The 20,241-nt window shown below is 36.5% G+C and overlaps 1 protein-coding gene across 9 annotated transcripts in view; it reads left to right on the top strand.

Moving 5' to 3' along the window:
* Positions 1 to 20,241, top strand: part of WDFY3 (WD repeat and FYVE domain containing 3) — a 296,640-nt gene that overhangs the window by 127,909 nt on the left and 148,490 nt on the right. For all 9 annotated transcript variants that reach the window (XM_043545050.1, XM_043545054.1, XM_043545049.1 and 6 more), the window contains 4 exons: positions 1,170 to 1,356; positions 7,342 to 7,508; positions 11,323 to 11,790; positions 13,166 to 13,267. In XM_043545050.1, the coding sequence (XP_043400985.1) occupies positions 1,170 to 1,356; positions 7,342 to 7,508; positions 11,323 to 11,790; positions 13,166 to 13,267 (924 nt within the window). The remainder of the gene's footprint in view (positions 1 to 1,169; positions 1,357 to 7,341; positions 7,509 to 11,322; positions 11,791 to 13,165; positions 13,268 to 20,241) is intronic.

Raw genomic sequence — 20,241 nt, 5'->3', positions numbered from 1 at the left:
CGAGGAAGATATTCTGTATCTGCCAGGTGATGGTGAGCTAAGAATTGGCTAACTGAAGCAAGGCACATGAAATAAAGAATGCACCCATAAATCTAGCCACAAATATGGGGCAGCTGTTGGTCGAGTTTTCTCCATGTGACAAGTGAATATGGATTAATAATACCCAGTTCTATGCCACTGCAGGATGGGAGCTGAAATAAGACTTATTGCCCTGTTTGTGTTCAAGGATCCTTAGCCATGCAGAAGGTCCAGCCACACTATTTCCCTGCCAGAATAGCAATATGAAAGAAGACATAGGATAGTGTATCCAAGCATATCGCAAGAGACAACACTAAGGGTTTTCTCTAGAGTCAGTAAAATAGTAAAAAGTGTTTTTTAACAACCTAGAGGAAAGAAGATAATTTATAATTTATTGTAATTTGTCAGGGTTTTTTTCCTTTAACATTTTACTTCAGAATAGTAAATTTAATCTTTGTTTTATTTTCATTATATTAAAATTTAAAGTGCAAATAAATGAAATGTATGCTGGGCCCCTTCTGGATTTAGCTTCTGGGAATAAGTGTGTAATGGTTTTTATCAACATGCTTCGTATTGAACCTCTTGATTATTTGACTTTTACTCTCTAAAGAGAACTGCTTCCTTGGACAGTTTGACGGTTTTGATAAATGCTACATGGAGCTGTTAAACATTTTAAAGGGGCTTCATTAAAAGTCATACTTCTCTTTGAAATTGTCTTCTATGTTGTAATATGTAAGATTATTATGACTAAAGGGTATTCAAGTGAAAAACAAATTGCTCTATTTTAATGCGTATAGTCAATTTCACTTTATTCTCTGTACAGTCTGTTAGTTAGGACTTCCATACAGCAATAGGAGGGAGAAAAATATTCACCTATTTTTTAAATATAAGAAAATGTGATTGTAAGACAAAAGTGAAGGGTGTGGGGAGAGAGATGGGGGAGAGTAAACAGGACTAGGGTTTAGACGTATCCTGAAGCTGCTTCTGAAACTGGCTAGATTTCAAGCTCAGTGTCCCTTTAAATATTGTGTGATGATAAACTGTTAAAGTAATTGTTACTTCATTTCTAAGCATATTTTAATAATCAGAAATGATGCTTTTAAATATGTATAATGATGGGGGAAAACTGTTCCTTAATTGTGTCCTTACAGAAAAAGAATGTTTGTCCACCTGTGTTCAGAACATGCAGCAATCTGATGACCTTTCTCCCCTAGAAATAGTTGAGATGTTTGCTGGGCTTTCTTGCTTTCTCAAAGATTCCAGTGATGTATCACAAACACTGTTGGATGATTTTAGGATATGGCAAGGATATAACTTCCTCTGTGATCTCTTGCTCAGGTATGCAAATAATAATTTTTCTCAACAGATTCTCTAACAGATGGAGAGTATATTAATATACCTGAATCCATTTTTAGGATCTAACAAAATGCAATGAGGATATTGTAAATGATAAGTTTATTCAAAACGGGGATAATGATCCTGACACTGTTACGTGAGTATGTCAAAGTGCTGTAACAGTGTCCACACGGGATGTTACTGCATAGCAAGTTAGTGTGCTGTAGATTCACACTGTGGCTTGGTGCACACTAACATCCCAGCCCTTAATTATAAGATGTTATTATGGCATCTGTTAAAATCTTTACTAAAAAGTTTGGACAAGCCAGCAGGTTTTGGGATGCACATTATGGCTTGTGCAAATTAGCTAAGCAAATAAAAGGGAGTAAACAAAAAAGTTAACAAATAATACATAAAATAGTTTTCTATTTCCTTTTCTGTGTGTTACATTCCAGTTAATCTGCAATGATAGTAGAACCTTGCAAGACAGAAAGCTTTAACAGCAGAGTGCTGCCATGAAGGGTCTTGTTACTAAAACTTCATTTTTTTTACAAAATAAACTATACTAATTTTATTAGTACATTAGAAAGTATTGTCATAAAACTAAAATTGTCTACGTGAACAACATTTTATTAGGAAGCATGATATATGCTTTTATTTGTGTTCATATGCTCAGTTAGAAAATTCAGAAATCAGTAATAGCTCCTGCAGTTGCAAACCATATCTATTTGTTCTGAAGGCAAGCTCCACCTATTGTGCCAATCTGTGTGGAAGTTCAGATTGTAAGAAGCATGTATTGCCATAAAAAAGCCAAATCTATTTGAAAATGAAAGCTACAATTTTCAAACTTGGTGCCTGAAGTTAGGCACTAAAATCCAGAATTGTGAACCTAAATAACTGTCCTAATGTTCAAAGGTGCTAAGCAGCCAAGCTCCAGTTGATTTCAGTAAAAGCTGTAAATCAGGGGTCGGCAACCTTTGGCATGTGGCCCATCAGGGTAATCCGCTGGCAGGCCGTGCGACATTTTGTTTACATTGACTGTCCGCAGGCACGGCCCCTCGCAACTCCCAGTGGCAGCGGTTTGCCGTTCCTGGCCTGGGAAGTGGCAGCCAGCACGTCCCAAAGATTGCCAGCCCCTGCTGTAGATGCTAGCACCTCACTAAATCAGGCCCGTTATTTTAGGTACTTACGTAGAGATATAGTTCTCAAGCTTTTGGCAGCCAAAATGACAATTTTGACTGAAGTTTTCAGTTACATTGGCTGTTTCTGCTGCATGAACTTGGGCATCATGCAGAAGGTATAGCCTTGTTTGTGAAGTGTTGAGGCCCAATGAAAGAATCAAAAAGCTGTCTACCCTGCACCAATGCTGCTAACTTTATGCCTTATGATTGTTCTTCTAGCATAAATGTTGCTTTTGAAAATGTTTGATCTCTTCCTTTTAACCTCCCACATTAGCAGTATCACAAAATTAATCATTTTCAGTAGATTCAGTCATAAACAGAGTCTTAGAAAAGCCCATTGCAATTAAAACCTCTCTTCTAGAATATACTTAATTTTCAGTGAAACTGAAGTGCAGTTACATCAGGAAAAGATTACATAAAAATAGCAGCATCTTATTCATAGAATCATAGAATCTCAGGGTTGGAAGGGACCTCAGGAGGTCATCTAGTCCAACCCCCTGCTCAAAGCAGGACCAATCCCCAATTTTTGCCCCGGATCCCAAAATCGCTCCCTCAAGGATTGAACTCACAACCCTGGGTTTAGCAGGCCAATGCTCAAACCACGGAGCCCCCCAATTCAATAGATTTGCCTTTCTTCCTTGTGTATATTGTCACATCTGCTCTCTTTTCTAATTAAAATAGTGTTTTAAGTACTTTTTGCTTGTTAGCACTGCAGAGCTAGTGAAGTTGTGACAAAGAGTGTTGGATATTTTCTGGCTGGCACACCAGAAGTGTCTGCCCGTTTTTATTATGAGTCTTTATTCATGGTGTTATGATACCTAGAAAAAAAACTCAGATTGACTGTTAGATTCCACAATGAATTTTCAGTACTGATAACTTATTTCTTTGCTTTCTAAACTGAGCTAACTTGATAGGGAAGTCACTGAAACAAAATACATGTTAACAATCCCAACCTCCTCTTGTGATGCTATTAAATATCATTTTTCAGTATAAACCACACTTTTAGATTGTGATCATTTTCCTTTTGAAAAGGAACTTCAGTAACAGCAAGCCTCTTTCTGCTTGACCATACATTCTCTGTCTGTTCCTGATTATGTGATAGGGTTCCATGGTCACTGATGCTTCTGATCTCTAGTCTTAACACAATGACGCTGCAGCTTGTTCCTGTATAAGAATTATGGTTTGGAGATCTCTCTTGTGACTTTAGTCTACTCAGGTTCTGGAAATAGTGCCTTTGTTGGATCATAAGGCTTAGTTTCTGAAGAAGGCGAGCAACTAAGCCACATTTTCTTTTCAACTTTTTATAGTAATGAATCACAGAAAACTTTAGAATCACTGCTACCAACTGATCTATGGTGTCTTCCTGAAATTTTTGTTCGGTGGAGGAAAATAGTCTGAAAATATTTCACTTTAGAGAAATTTGATAGCTTGAATAAGAGCGGATTAATAAAACAGGTAAACTAGAATCCCAGAACAGTGAAGAATAAATGAAAAGCTTTGTTTTCTTCTGTAATACAGTTGGGGTGAGAGAGATGGTCTGTATTCTCTTTTATTTGTGTGTGGTCTAACAGGAGAATGAGTTATGTTTTTATTTTTAAATTGTTAGCATTAACCATTATTGAAATTAAACAATGTAACTTCTACCCTCTTACATCTTGCATTAAAAGAGAAAATACTATAATTAGGAACAAGTATCTGGGGGTAAAGTATCTGACGAAATGGGTTCTAGCCCACGAAAGCTTATGCCCAAATAAATCTGTTAGTCTTTAAGGTGCCACCAAACTCCTTGTTTTTATAATTAGGAACAGTGATCCTAAAATAATTATTAATCATGAACTTAAACTCAAGATACATTTCTGTTGTTGAGGTGCAGTAGTGACTGTTACTGAGGGCAGGTCTACACTACAGACCTAAATCTGTATAACTACATCACACCCCAGAGCAACATAGTTATACTGACGCAACCCCCTGCGTAGACAGTGGTGTATCAATGGGAGGGCTTCTCCCACAACACAGTTACTACCTCCTGGGGAGGTGGATGAACTATATCGACGGGAGAATCTCTCCCATCAGCATAGTTGTGTCTACCCCTTTGAAAATTTAGTAAGAAAATTGCAAATTTCTTTAATGGCAACATATTTAGGCATATGTATGTTGTTTAGTTTCATACTTCTAGAAGTAATTTTTAAATGTCCTTATAAAATAAATGCTTTTGTTCTACAAGAGATGGAGCTCAATGCTAGAAGTATGTTCAAAATCCTGTGTCCTGTGTTATGCAAGAGGACAGATAGTTTAATCATGATGTTTCCTCATAAGTTTAAAATTTCTGAATCTCTGAGAAAGCTTTAGATGTTTTCTGTGCTTGAGGTTGTTATGGTTTGCTCAGTAGTGCAGTTTTTTTCCTACTGGTAAATAATGAAGAGAGACTGCAACATCTAAATATTTTCTATTTAGCCATTATATCTCAACTTCAGTAAGGCTTTTGATGTTGTCTCACATCATGACTTCTCAGAAGCAAACTCGGGAAATATAGCCTAGAGAAACCTACTATAATGTGGGTGCACTGGTTGGAAAATAGTACTCAGTGTTTATCAATGGTTCACAGTCAAGGTGGAAGGGCATATTCAGTGGGGTCCCTCAGGGATGTGTCCTGGGTCCAGTTATATTCAGTATCTTCATAGGTGGATAATGGCATAGAGAGCGCACGTATCAAGTTTGCGGACAATACCAAACTGGGAAGGGTTGCAAGTGCTTTGGAAGACAGAATTAGAATTCAAAATGATCTTGAAAAGGTGGAGAAATAATGTAAAATAAATAAGATGAAATTCAATAAGGACAAATGCGAAGTACTGAGCTTAGGAAGGAATACTCAATTGCATGAATACAAAATGGGAAATGACTACCTAGGAAGGAATATACAGAAAAGGATCTATGGGTTATAGTGAATCTCAAACTAAATGAGAGTCAACAATGTAACACTGTTGCAAAAAATAGCTAACATAATTCTGAAATGTAGTAACAGGAGTGTTATAAGCAAGGCATGAGAAATAATTTTTCCACTCTAATCAGCACTAAAAAAACTGCAACTGTGTACAGTTCTGGGCACCACACTTTGGGAAAGATGTGGGCAAATTGGAGAAAATCCAGAGGAGAGCAACAAAAATTATTATAGGTGTAGAAAACATGACCGACCAGGAAAGATTGAAAACAATGGGTTTGTTTAGTTTGGAGAAGAGAAGACTGAGGGGGAATGATGATAGTTTTCAAATAAGTAAAAGGTTGTTATAAATAGGAAGATGATAAATTGTTCTCCTTTTCCACTGAGGACAGGCAAAAAGCAATGGGCTTAAATTGCAGCAAAGTGGAATATAGGTTAGATATTAGGAAAAACTTCCCAACTGTAAGGGTAGTTACGCACTGGAACAAATCACCTAGAGAGGTTGTGGAATCTCTGTCATTGGTGGTGTTAAAGAATGGGTTAAATACCTTTCAGGGACGGTCTATAATATTTAGTCCTGCCTCAGTGCAGAGTACTGGAACAGATGACCTATCGAGGTCCCTTCCTGTCTCACATATCTGTGATTAATTTTCATTTAGGAGCAATGTAACAGACAAAATGTATTGAAAGGATGATGCCTAGTGGTTTTTGTCATTGTTACAAACAAGTTAAAAGACTGATCATGTTGGTTATAAATATAAATTGCTGAAATGAAAGTTTACATTGCACTACAGTAGAACCTTAGAGTTATGAACACCAGGGTTACGAACTGACCAGTCAACCACACACCTCATTTGGAACTGGAAGTACACAAATCATGCAATAGCAGAGACCAAAAAAAAAAAAGCAAATACAGTGCAGTACTGTGTTAAACATAAACTACTAAAAAAAATAAAGGGAAAGCAGAATTTTTCTTTTTCATAGTAAAGTTCCAAAGCTGTATTAAGTCAAGTTGTAAACTTTTGAAAGAACCATAACATTTTCTTCAGAGTTAAAAACATTTCAGAGTTATGAACAACCTCCATTCCCAAGGTGTTCGTAATTCTGAGGTTCTACTGTATATTGTGATGATTATTTTTAGGATACATTATTTTGTTTTCATCCTAAAGCTGTCCTCGGTTCTTTGGTCCCTAATTATGCTGAGCCTTTTTCACTCTGAAGATTTATACCTTTTTTTTTTTTTTTTTTTTTACAGTAACTGAATATAATAAAATACCTGTGTGTACAAATGTTGTTAGTAGTGATATTGTTTATTATATTCTTTGTATGGTAATATTTTTTTATTACAAAGAACTGCATTTCAGAGAGTTTTATATAAAGACTTCTGCAGTTCCCTTCTGCTAAATGTGTACTTATGAAGTTTTGTATGTCGCATGTATGAAGTACTACTTTTATGTATTTACTCTGTATCTTATTTCCTCATCTGTAAAATGATAATACTTCCTTTCCTTTCATGCCCCCTGTTGACTTGTCTGGTTAATATTTTTTGGGTCAGGGATAACCTTTTACTGTGTGTTTAGCATATTGAAGCCCCATCTCAATCTCATTTCCAAATGCTACCATAATACAAATAATAATGTTTAATCAATTGAATGCTTTTAAAACTTAGAAGAAAGTTTAAAATGTGGTGAACTCTAGCTTTTGGCTTCAGAATTCTAGGTCACTAAATCTGTGCCTCTAAAATTAACATCTCTCCTTAATTTAAGAAAAACCAAAACTAACTAAATAAACCTCAGATGAGTTTGAGTGGATGGTTTATGTTAAAGTGAATATGTGCTAATGTGAGTTGTTGTATTGTATGTTCTTTAGATTAGAACAGGCAAAAGAGGCAGAATCCAAGGATGCTTTGAAGGATTTGGTTAATCTGATAACTTCCTTGACAACATATGGTGTCAATGAATTAAAACCAGCTGGTGTTACCACCGGGGCACCTTTTCTGTTGCCTGGATTTGCAGTCCCACAACCTGCAGGCAAAGGTGAGTTTACTGTTTGTATCACACAGAGCAGAAGTTTTATTGGGGGAGAAATGTCTGGTACACTACAGAAACCATTTACAGTTCATGTTTCTTCTGACATCAGCAATTAAATACTGACTTTAAAAGGTGATTTTGCTTAATTGCTAGTGTCCAGATGAAAATAAGGGAGGCAGTTTCTCCTCATTTAGCTCCAAATGCTGAATGACCCCTCTACAAAGTACAAATTAAATAGATCCTCCAGGCAGATTTTAGGAGTTTGGATAGATATAATTTAAAGTGTGATTTTAATCTAATCTGGTGCAAAAGGCTTTGTGGATGCTGTTTTTAGGTTTTTTTTTTTTTTTCAGTTTAAAGCAAGTTTATTTCATTTTAGCTTAAGTCAGTTAGGGAAAAGTATGCTAAACTGAAATCTTCTCTTAAACAGAAATAAATTGTCCACAGAGGGGTTAGTATCAGTTTAACTAAATCAATATGAGTTTGGGTGAGGAGATGAGGTTTAAGAAGTAGCAGAAACTTAAAGGAATATTCCCTCTTCCCCGTATCTATTTATCTAGACCTAAATTGATTTTATAAACAGATTTAGTTAAACCAGTTCAACACCTTTGTGTGGACATTTAACCTGTTTAATGTCAGTTTAGTTTAATTTTGATTTCTTATTCAATGAAGCTAAAATGATACACACTAGATGTAAATTGGTTTAAGAATGCCCACATCCGTTTTGCACTAGTTTAACTTGATTTAAAAACACACCTTTAGTTAGACTGGTGTAAATTCTTGTGTAAACAAGGCCTTAGAACCTTGGTGAGGAGTGGCTGAGAAGCTAATCTGGTCCAATTCAATTGTCTGTAAGTTTTAGTAAGACCTGGGACCCTGACAGGCCTCATATGTTAGTGAAGGTTCGGCTTGTGGATCCATCTAGCAGTAGATCTGCTAGTTACTCCATGTGTGGCTTGTCCCTTTCTGCCCAGCAGAGTGATTCCTGCTGTGTTTAATACTTCACATTGTCATGGAGGAGAGTCTTGCTTCTGGTGCTTGTGCTATGCCTATTCCCTGGATACAGTACTGGTTTTTCAGGTTCTGTAGCTGTCGATCTTTCTTGCACAATTCATGAGCTCTCAATTAACTTTTCAATATCTTTCATTTTAAAACAATCATGAAAAGCTAGTAATTTAGAAGAGAAAAATTAATGTGTGACTTTGCAATGCAATATTGGTATTAATGCTCTCTATTGGATGATTTATTGGATGAACAGACTAAACAGTTGTTGCATATTACATTTCAAAAGGTTCTGTTTTCAGCCTTCAAGGAAAAAATGAAATGTGGCATTAAAATACTTTGACAGGTTTCAGAGTAGCAGCCGTGTTAGTCTGTATTCGCAAAAAGAAAAGGAATACTTGTGGCACCTTAGAGACTAACCAATTCATTTGAGCAAATAAATATGCTCAAATAAATTGGTTAGTCTCCAAGGTGCCACAAGTATTCCTTTTCTTATTAAAATACTTGTGAGTTTTGTTTAAATCAAGTGACTAAAGGAGCATAACAAATGAAGACAGTATTCAGTGCAAACATAAATCTGCGTGCTGTCTCTCTCTTTTTAAAAATCTAAAAACCAATTACAGGTTGATTAAAACAAATGTTGTTTTCAATTAGTATTTGAAAATAAAACTTTATCAGGCTATCTGAAGATCAGTGATTTATATAATGCATAGTAGTTTCAGTTTTTATTTTTAGAAGATTTTGTGAAATTCTTTTGGAACTGAATTGTAATGGATGCCGCACTGTTGGATTTCAGTCTCATACTTGAGATTCAAAGCCACAGCTTTCAAACTAAAGATGGTTTCATACTATGGAACTTTTTTCACAAAAAGCTGCAAGTGTTTGATTAAATTGTTTTAAAGTTGTTTTGTACATTTTATAGCCTTTATCTAGATAATTTAGTCCATGCCATGGTACATATGTTACTAAAAAGGTTAATTGGCTTTCTCAAATTGTTACCGTTAATTTACTACTATCTAATTCCTTCTTAATTTTTTCCCATTCCCTCTCAAACATCCCCATCCTGCCCGAGAAAACCTGTTAGAAGGCCAATAGTAGTATGTAGGCTTTTAGTGCAGACCAGTATAATCCTGTGTATGATAGGTTAGACTACATGACAAGTATCGTGTTACACAAATTTAACACAGCTTTTGAAAGTGTTTGCAGCAATTATATCTTCTGTGACCCCAGTGTACTCTGATGTTTGGACTAATGAGAGTATTACAGCATTAGAGAGGTATCCGTGCAGTGCAAAACTATTAATGGCAAGAAAAATGTTTTCAAATATTGCAGATGTTGGCTCACATTTTGCATTTTTTAACCTTGACTATATCAGAAAACTCACTCATGAATGGGGCTATATTTTCAATATCTATAACCATTTGGATATGGAGGTTGAGGGCTTTCTACTCTTTTCCTCATCCTTCTGTACCCAGATATAAGACCGAGAAACTATCCTGTTTTTCTGCAAGTGATTGTCCATGTACATATTCTGCATATGTGCATATGCTCAAGGATTCATGAAACTACAGACATATAATTGTGCCACAGAATTTTCCCATGTCAACAAAACCTTAGCTTGTTTGTGGTTGCTCTCACCAAACACTATAATTCTATCACCACTGAGGGAAGTCTAACCCATGTTGCCAGGACCAGCCCCCAACACTGAGGTAATATGAATCAAAAACAAGTTAATTGTACCAAGTGCCTGTACTGTCAGTTCAAAGCTCAAGGTGTTTGCACAATGCGAAAAGCACAATTGTGTCGAAGGCCAAAAGTGCCTGTGATCGGCCTATGACTATTAATTCCACATCCCCTCTTAACCAGCCATACAGCAAATAACCCCATGCCAACTTATGGCCCTCTGCGACAATAACCACAAAGGGAAAAAAAAGTAGAAGGAAATAGATTTTTTGCAGCAGGAAAGAGTGGATTAAAAGAGGACACTCTCTGCCTGTTGCTTTTACTTTAAAGGAGGGCATTTTGTTGGCCAGCCAATCCCAGCTCTTGAAAGAATCCCTGGGAATTGAGCAAGAATAGCCTTCCTAAAGGAGGGCCACCACTGGCTGGCAGCATCTATAGCCCACCCATGAATGTAATGCCAAACCCCCTGGTCCTGAAATATGGTCTAACTCTCTTTGTTCAACAAGTGACTTCCAAACTGTTCCGAGGACTTCCAATCTGTTCAGAGGTGGGGGAAGTTAAAAGAATGTGCATGTTACTGAGCTTTAATTTGGTCAACACTTTTTTGTTTTGACTGACATTACTACTTGTGATATTATTGGGTGGTTGTTGGTGAGGGGAGCTGCTGCATATCGTTCCAATCTCAGTCTGCTTGAGTTGGTGCAAAGTTTTCCATTATGGATCAAACAGTGCTTTTCAAAGAAGTAAATTTCCTACCTCAACTATGACCCGTTCAGATTTTTAATTGGTTAAATTGCATTTAGATTTTTTCATGTTCATTTACCCTTTGATCATTTAAAATACTATATCTTTCAGTTGTTACACATGCCAAAGTTTATTTTCAAAAAGAGATGCCATCTTAAGCAACAATAAATAATAGATCTTTCCATTCAGAATTGTGAAATAAGTGGAATTGTGAAATAAGTTCCTTTAAAGGATGTCTTAGTGTGTTCTTGATTTTTGAAAAATCCATATTAGTAGAATTTGTTTCTACTTGTTGGGCTACAGAGAACAAATTGTTTGTTTAATTCATACTTCTCCCATAATGCAAATGAATATAAAGAATTCTGTTTTTCCCCCTTGTTTCCTATTGTAGGTCATAGTGTGAGGAATATTCAAGCTTTCTCCGTCCTTCAAAATGCATTTTTGAAAGCAAAAACTAACTATCTTGCACAAATTATTCTGGATGCCATTACAAATATTTACATAGCGGACAATGCCAACTACTTCATCTTGGAATCACAGCACACCTTGTCCCAGTTTGCAGAGAAAATTTCCAAACTTCCAGAAGTGCAGACCAAATACTTTGAGATGCTGGAGTTTGTTGTCTTCAGCTTGAATTATATTCCTTGTAAAGAACTGATTAGTGTCAGCATCCTCTTAAAGTCCAGCACCTCTTACCAGTGTAGCATCATTGCAATGAAAACACTTCTTAAGTTCACCCGTCATGACTACATCTTTAAGGATGTCTTCAGGGAGGTGGGGCTTCTGGAAGTGATGGTAAACCTTTTGCACAAATATGCAGCCCTTTTGAAAGATCCCACGCAGGCTCTCAATGATCAAGGTAGAGTGTTTTCTTTGTTTTTGTTTATGTACATGTTTTTGGATGGTTAAGGAGACTAGTGTTGGGTAGCAGGGGCTAGTTCTGGTTAGTTGGGCCACCTGGGTTCTGTTCTCAGCACTGCCAATGAATTACTATGTGATGTTATGAAGCTCACTTAAACTCTCTGTGCTTGTTTTCTTATGTAAAATTATGGTAATGTTTATCCAGCTTTAGAAAGTGCTTTAAGGTCCTCTAATGAAAGGTACTATATAAGTGCAAAGTATTTATTAAAAATATATAATAGCTGGAGTTTTCTACTTTAAAAAAAACATATTTAATGTAACATTATTTTTAAGTTATTCTAGTACAGGGCAAAAATTAACAAGTGGGAAATGCCATCTGTATAATTATATATTGATTATATATTGGCTTTCATCCCAGTTATCGCAGTAGTTTACAATGTGGCCCTAACCTAGTAAAGTACAGACCTTTATTCTTGCATGAAGTCCCAGTGATTCACTTTTTCTCCATGGGAGAGTAAGGGTCCATGTTTGCGGAGCCCTTTCAAGCTTTGTGGGGCTATATTGCTATAAACACATAAACAAATCTCTTCATCCATCTCAGGTATTGAACACCTCTCACCTGTGCCATGTAACAGTTTATGGTAACTTGATTGTGTTTTCTGGCTGAAACTATATTTTGCTTGTCTCCATTCAGCCTATGACATGTCAAATGAATTTTATGCATCTGTTGCCTTTGGCATCTCAGCATCTGATATCATGATAAACCTTTTTAAACTGCTCAGACCATACTAAGTAACCAGCAATAGTTCATAATCAAATACTTGATGAAAAAATCTGCCTTACACCATGTCGTAGAGATTTGTTAATGTGCATGGTGGTGGCCTACTAGATGAAGTCCTAAGCCTGCAGCTCCCACTGAAAAACACTTCAGTTCTTAAGAGTTCTACGCTTGTGCAGGGTAGATTCACACCCCATCTTGCTGCGAACTAAATATTTGTTTGGATAAGCCCTGAGGAAAGTTAAGATGACTTAACTAAAGGTGTGAAGTTAAGGCACATTAAATTCCAGTGTGCATGCCCCGTGGATTAAGCTAAAGCAAACTAAGGCAATTGTACTTCTGAATGAGAACATCTACAGATGGGTTTAATGTATTTTAACTTCACACCTTAAGTTAATTTGTCACAACTTTCCTGAGTGTGTGTGTGGATATGTCTTTAATGTGGTTTACAAGTTTGTTAGAGGATGGTTTTTGTGTGGAATCAAAAAAAAAAAAAATGGGGATTGGTGAAAGGAACAAAACTTTATTTTTTAATCTTTAAAAAAAATCAGCTTTGTTGTTTTCAGTGCAATGAACTTTTGAAATTATTTTTTAGGGGATTCAAGAAACAACAGTTCTTTTGAGGACCAAAAGCAGCTAGCTTTATTGGTTATGGAGACCTTGACAGTACTACTACAAGGATCAAACACAAATGCAGGTAATTATAGAAGTTACATCAGTTATGATAATGGTGGACTCTGAAGTGCATACTTAAAAGACATGATTTAAATGAGTGGTATTGACTGATTGGGCTAAATGTATGATTGTCTGCATCAAATAGAATGCTTTTGACCTTGAAGTACAGCACTTTATTATTACATTCAGTTTCTATCGTCAAAGTCTACTGATGATCTTGTCCCTGAGTCATGTATTGACTGTCGTGTGCTGCAGGAATTGAAAATATACTTTAATGTGACCTCATAGTTTTACTTTGTGTCCATTATATTTTTAAGAGTAAAAAATCTATATAATACAGTTAAAACAACATAATGAAAGGACTATGAACAATTTTAGTCTGTTTAGTTATAGGGTTAGGTTTACCTATTCAACTTTTTACTAACTATAAGCTACACATATAGTTTATAATGTAAAATAGTAGCACATTACTGAATATCTTATTTGCTTCTGAAATCACTGGACATGCACACAAATCGAGTAACTGAATATATAGATGTCGAACTAAACACACCTTGCCATTTACTTGAGCTTATTCCAAATTTGCATGTGCCAGTTGTGTGCTCAGTTACATGTGTATTTTTGAAAATTAGGCCATTTCTAAACTCACCTTTTAATGTAAGTTACTTTATTGTGTATCAGAGGAGTAGCCATGTTAGTCTGTATCCACAAAAACGAGGAGTCCGGTGGCACCTCAAAGACTAACAGATTTATTTGGGCATAAAAAAAACCCCACTTCTTTTTCAGGTGCATGGAAGCTCCGCACTCCATGCATCTGAAGAAGTGGAGTTTTTACCCATGAAAGCTTATGCACAAATAAATCTGTTCGTCATTAAGGTGGCACCGGGCTCCTCGTTGTTCATTGTGTATTTCATCCTCAATATATATCTAATTTACATATATGTGCCCTCTATGTAAATAAGAGAGAGAGGAAGCTGATAACTCTTTTATATCCTGCCTCTTGCAGATCTATTTTTGAAAAAAAAAAAAAAAAAAAAACACTACAGAAATTGGCAGCTATAGGCCTAAAACTCTTTAAAATGTCTTAAATCCTGCCCATTTCTTTTCCTCAACCCTCACTTCTGTTTCAAAGAATCTAGGGCTTTTTTACTTAGCAAAGAGAAATTAGAAGCTGTTAAAATGGTCCTGATTTGACTTTCTAAATTATAGTAAGCTTGAGAACAACCCAGCTGTGTTGGTAAAGCACTGTTGTGGCACACTGTCTGGACTGCTAGAATGTAACTTCTTATTTGTTTCCTTTTCCTTTCTGAAATTCAGCTTCTGTGTTTAACAGCAGTTTGCAGTCATATGAAAGCATTATGTTAATCCTTCAGTCATGGTACTTTGTTCAGCAGCCTTTTACAGGCAGCTGAATTCTTTTGTGTATAAAAAGTTTAGCTGGGTGTATTGGTCAGTCTCTGATTTAGGTTTTCTGAATACAGATAAATTTGAAAGCAGCCCAGTTGCTCATAAAACATTGTTTGGCTGCTAACCTGTAGTGTACCTGAGGGGTAGGGGGAAAGAATGAATTGCAAGTGAACGGGAACAACCTGGAAATTGCAGTGATATTTAATATTCAATGAGTATTTTCTGTATTTTAGCTTTGTCTGCTTGTGGGTGTCACGCTTTCTGTTTTAAGTAACCTACACCACCTGCCCTTTGAAATAATTGACTTCAATAGGCTTTGGATGGGAAGGCTGTGTGAGGGGTAAAGCTGATGTCAGGCCTTAGGGTGGGAAGAACGACTGTTGAAGGAATGATCTATCCTTATAACAAGCAAAAAAGGGAAGTAGAGATCAAAGATTTTATTTGAAACTGGCGGAGACTCAGTAACAATAAAATAAAATAAAAATAAAAGTTACAAACACAACATTTACAAGGAAATAACTTGTAAAAATGTATAGAAACTTACCTAAAAGCTTCAAAAATTTCCAGTGCTTGTCATAATGATTTTTAAGCAGAATTAATTTTTTCCTGACTTGATTTCTTTCTTCTGGCCTACAAGCAGGAAAGTGTAAGCTTCCCTGGATTTTACCTTGAAGAATGTGTGCTTGTGTATTTAAATTGATGACTTCTGTAATTTTGATGTGTGTCTAGCTACAGTCAGTGCCGTTAAATACAAAACAAATGAAAAAACCACCCAAATAAAGGATGATTACTGCACCATGTTGTTTACCTTTAATGTGGCTTATGGTATCTTAATTTAAATGGAAATGTTTCAAGTGCTCAATAAATGTTACGAATATAGGTGATAAATGTCTGAAATTTAAAAAAAAAAAAAATACTGTTTTCCTTAACAAAGTGAATTTACATCACTCCCAGTTAGGTATGAGTATCTCGTTTGATGCTGTATTAATGTTCTGTCCTTTTCTTATAAAATAGGTTACCTACCATACAGTGTTTCCGTAATGGATATCACTTCACACCTGCACCAAATGCAAACTGACATAATTCTGCTTGGCAGTCTGTCAACAACATTCCTAATAGTTACCCACTAAATTACCTTTTTGACAGTAACTATCGGGCTGTTTTATTCCTGCAACTTGTTGCTAGTAAAACAAAAGCTTAAAATACATAGCAATGTAGAACAGTTTGTAGTTGGAGTATATTATTTTGTTGATGACTGTCAAGGTTCCTTCCCCATTCTGAACTCTAGGGTACAGATGTGGGGACCTGCATGAAAACCCCTTAAGCTTATTTTTACCAGCTTAGGTTAAAACTTCCCCAAGGTACAAACTATTTTACCTTTTGCCCGTGGACTTTATCGCTGCCACCACCAAACGTCTAACAAATATATAACGGGGAAAGAGCCCGCTTGGGAACGTCTTTCCCCCCAAAACACTCTCCAAACCCTACACCCCCTTTCCTGGGGAAGGCTTGATAAAAATCCTCACCAATTTGTATAGGTGAAAACAGACCCAAACCCTTGGATCTTAAGAACAATGAAAAAGCAATCAGGTTCTTAGAAGAAGAATTTTAATTGAAGAAAAAAAGTAAAAGAATCACCTCTGTAAAATCAGGATGGTAAATACCTTACAGGGTAATCAGATTCAAAACATAGAGAAGCCCTCTAGGCAAAACCTTAAGTTACAAGAAGACACAAAAACAGGAATATACATTCCATTCAGCACAGGTTATTTTATCAGCCATTTTAACAAAACAGAATCTAATGCATATCTAGCTAGATTGCTTACTAAGTTCTAAGACTCCATTCCTTTTCTGTTCCCAGCAAAAGCATCACACAGACAGAGAGAACCTTTGTTTCTCCCCCCCTCCAGCTTTGAAAGTATCTTGTCTCCTCATTGGTCATTTTGGTCAGGTGCCAGCAAGGTTATCCTAGCTTCTTAACCCTTTACAGGTGAAAGGGTATTTCCTCTGGCCAGGAGAGATTTTAAAGGTGTTTATCCTTCCCTTTATATTTATGACAATGACGAAGTACAGAATGGAATATGTCTTTGGTTTCACATTGGATAACCTTGATAACTAAATTGTGATTTTTTTCCAATCATACATTTATATATTTATCCCTAACTTATGGAATAGAAAATTAAATTCAGTACACTGGATATTCCCTATACTGTGTAAAAAAATATATTTACAAGATTAAAATTTCTTCCATAAACTGTGTAGTGCAAAACAATAATCCCATTTCCCCTTAGTTGATATTGTAGCACTAACTCTGTTACAGTAGAACTTTGCTAATTACCATGTCTGGAAGACATATTGTGAATGACTCAATGTGGCAAATTAGCAAGTAAACAGGTGTTTTAAAAAACAATCGGAGTAATGCATCAGAATGGTTACTGTTCCTTTGTTTTGATAATTCCATTTTAATGTGATATTGCGTGATATACTCAAGTGTTTTAAAGTTCACTTTGTAAAAGTAATGAAAATCTTATTAATACCTTCCTATTAAATCTTGGCAGAGAGTTGTGTTGGGCGGCTACCAGTTTTTCTACAGATTACAAATCAGATTTATTTTAATTATGATTAAGAAAGTATTTCCATTATGAGCCTGTATTTTTAGGTGTTCATAGCTTTCTGTAAAAATTACTGTATCAGGCTTACCTCTTGCATTGTTTAGTCTAAGTATAGAAATAAATGTCTTGTTTTGGAAAGTTTTGATAAAATTTTGTTTTTCCATTTTGGAGATATGCAAAAGTGAAAATGTGGTTGCTAGTCAGAAGTTGTTACAGGTACTATTTTACACTTGGATGACTGAGATTGTTTCTTTAGGGGTAGAAAAAAGGGAAACTGAAAACTTAAGCATCAGAATTAATGTCAGACAATTTATGTAAAATTTTATTGGCAATTTAGAACACTAAGTATCATTTGAAAATATTATGTTGTGTATATGTAGCAGATATTTTTCCCTTATTAATTTAAGGGAAACACTTGATCACATTCGTGTGAATAATGTGTGATGGTTTCAGCAAGGTGTCTGAAATGCAGTTAGTATATCTTACAATTCCTGACTTTTGTTCCATCAAAATATCTGTAAGGGTAAAATAGGTCTTGCTAACCTTGAATCCACTGAAAATTGTTTTAGAAATAGTAACTTAGGCAAAGTAGGAGGCTGTGAAGAAAAAGGTAAAGTGTAAGGTGGAACATAAAATCAAGACATAGGAAACTAAGTAGTAAATGGAGGCCTATTTGTCAGCATGCAAAGAGGTTAATACTGGAAAATCCCAGTGTCTGTTGTAGGTTTTTTGGTGGTCAATTATATGGAAGACAAGGTTGTCTAGTATGGTGCCCAGAATTGCTATTTATTAACATTAATTAAGTATGACAAGACTAGATTGTGAGGAACTCCACCAGAAACTAATGGAACTACAGTAGGTAATTGGAAAATATAATAGCAGATAAAATTAAAAGCAGACAAATGCAACTCAGCGCACTTTGGAAGAGAAAATTAGATTACTCAAGCATACTGACAAGTTGTAACTCTTAAGAGGAAAAAAAATCATGCTGAGCAACTTGATGGATGAAAGAAGCAAGTTAGGCTCTATTAAGGAGGTTATCAAGAATAATACAGGATATATTACAGTTGTATTATATGAATTAATTATACGCTTTCACCTTGAATGTTGTATTCAGTTTTGATTGTTTTATCTCGGAAAAGGCACAATAGAAATAGAAAAGAACCAGAGAAGGGTGACAAAAAATACTTGTTATGGAGAGCTTCCATGCAAGGAGAGATTTAAAGAATCAGGATTACTTGAGATTAAGAGGAGATATAGTATAAGTATATAATAATGAATGGTGTGTCCGATGGATTTTTAGCTGGTATGTAATAATTTATTAATATTGTGGTGGGCTTGATAGGGGTGTTTTCTGTGTGACTGTATTGGTAATGAACAGGAATGAATCTTGAAAAATGAGGAGGATGGAAAAAGTGTCTCAAGAAGTTACCCCGCAACAAACAGGACTGCTAAAGGACAAAACAGGAACTGTTGGTTCTGAGAACTCTGGCTTGATTTCCTGGAAAGCCTAGGTGGACTACTTTTGACAACAAGGGTCAAAGTCTGAGAACACAGAAGAACCAAAGAACTGTATCAGGGTTTGAAAGGCACCCTCTCTCAAAAGAGATGTGATGGTAGTTCAGGGGAACCAGCCTGAGATACAGCACCAGCTGGGGGTGTCTCTAAAAGGTAGGCCTACTTAGATCACCATCACAGGATGATAGGGCTTTAGGTAAGATGACATATATGTAGCCTGTTTTTAAATTCATTTTCTCTCAAAGCTTTGTTCCTACTGCTAAAATCGTACTTTTATCTTAAGAAGGCTGCCTGGTGACCAACTCCTGAAGGGAAGACCCTCAGGTGCCTGATCTCAGTTGGAGCTGCAGGATCAGAATGGTACATATAAAATACTGTAGCCCAGGGTCTGGTCTAGAAGTAGGAGAATTGCAAAATTCCACCCCAGGATATGTAAAGCCACGAGGCCTGACACCTGACGGAATGTGCTCAGAGGGTATGTCTACACTGCAAGTAAAAACCTGTGGCTGACCCATGCCATCTGACTTGGGCTCATGGGGCTCAGGCTGTGGGGTTGTTTCATTGCAGAGCTGACTTCCGAATTCAGGCTGGTGCTCAGGCTCAAGAACCCTGTGTGGTGAGAGGGTCACAGAGCTCAGGCTGCAGCCCGAGACCAGAAGCCAACACTGCAGTGAAACAGTCCCACTGCCCAAGCCCCATGAGCCAAAGTCAGCTGGCAGAGGCTAGCTGTTGGTTTTTAATTGCAGTATAGACATATCCAGAGAGACCACAAAAGAGAGAGAGGTGCCGTTAGCTCTGTGACTGTGTCAAAGGCCAATCAGCCTCTCATTTTACCATGTCCATTAATATTAGTATCAGATCCAAGAGACATAAGATAGAGCTGGAGGGAACAAATTGGAAATGGATAGAAAGAAGAAGGTTTATACTCTTATACATTAATTAAGAAAGTAATCTGGAGTTAACTAATTGTTATCCTAGCTACAAAGGTTATTAATACTCATGCTTCAGTACTTAAACAAGTCATCCTTGAGGGTCAGGAAGAAAATTGTCCCTCTTAGTTTATTCATGGTTATTCATGTGCATTACGGGAGTTTTACTTTAAGCATCTGGCATAGGCCATCATTGGAAGTATTAGAATAAGTGCCACTGATCAGTTCCAGTATGGCCCCTGCTAAGTTCCTAACATCATCTCAAGCTATTACATATACTGTATTTTTTCTTAGGTTTAATAGCCAGTTTTTTGAATAACAAAAGCTTAAGAAAGCAATTGCTCGACCGGTGGCATACCAGGTTGCCAGAGGCTGTTGCTTGTTGAAGGTGACCGTCTGTTTCAATGATAAAACAATGGATCATCGTTAGGGATCCATGTCTGTCATGGAGGTTGCAGATGTCACGGATTCCATGACTTTCCGTGACTTCTGCAGAGGCCGGTGTGGCTGTCCCCAGGGCTGCCTGAGCA

This window comes from Chelonia mydas, chromosome 4, assembly GCF_015237465.2.
Source record: "Chelonia mydas isolate rCheMyd1 chromosome 4, rCheMyd1.pri.v2, whole genome shotgun sequence".
NCBI lineage: Eukaryota > Metazoa > Chordata > Testudines > Cheloniidae > Chelonia > Chelonia mydas.
The sequence above is the reverse complement of the archived record's forward strand: the minus strand, read 5'-3'. Positions and strand labels throughout refer to the sequence as shown.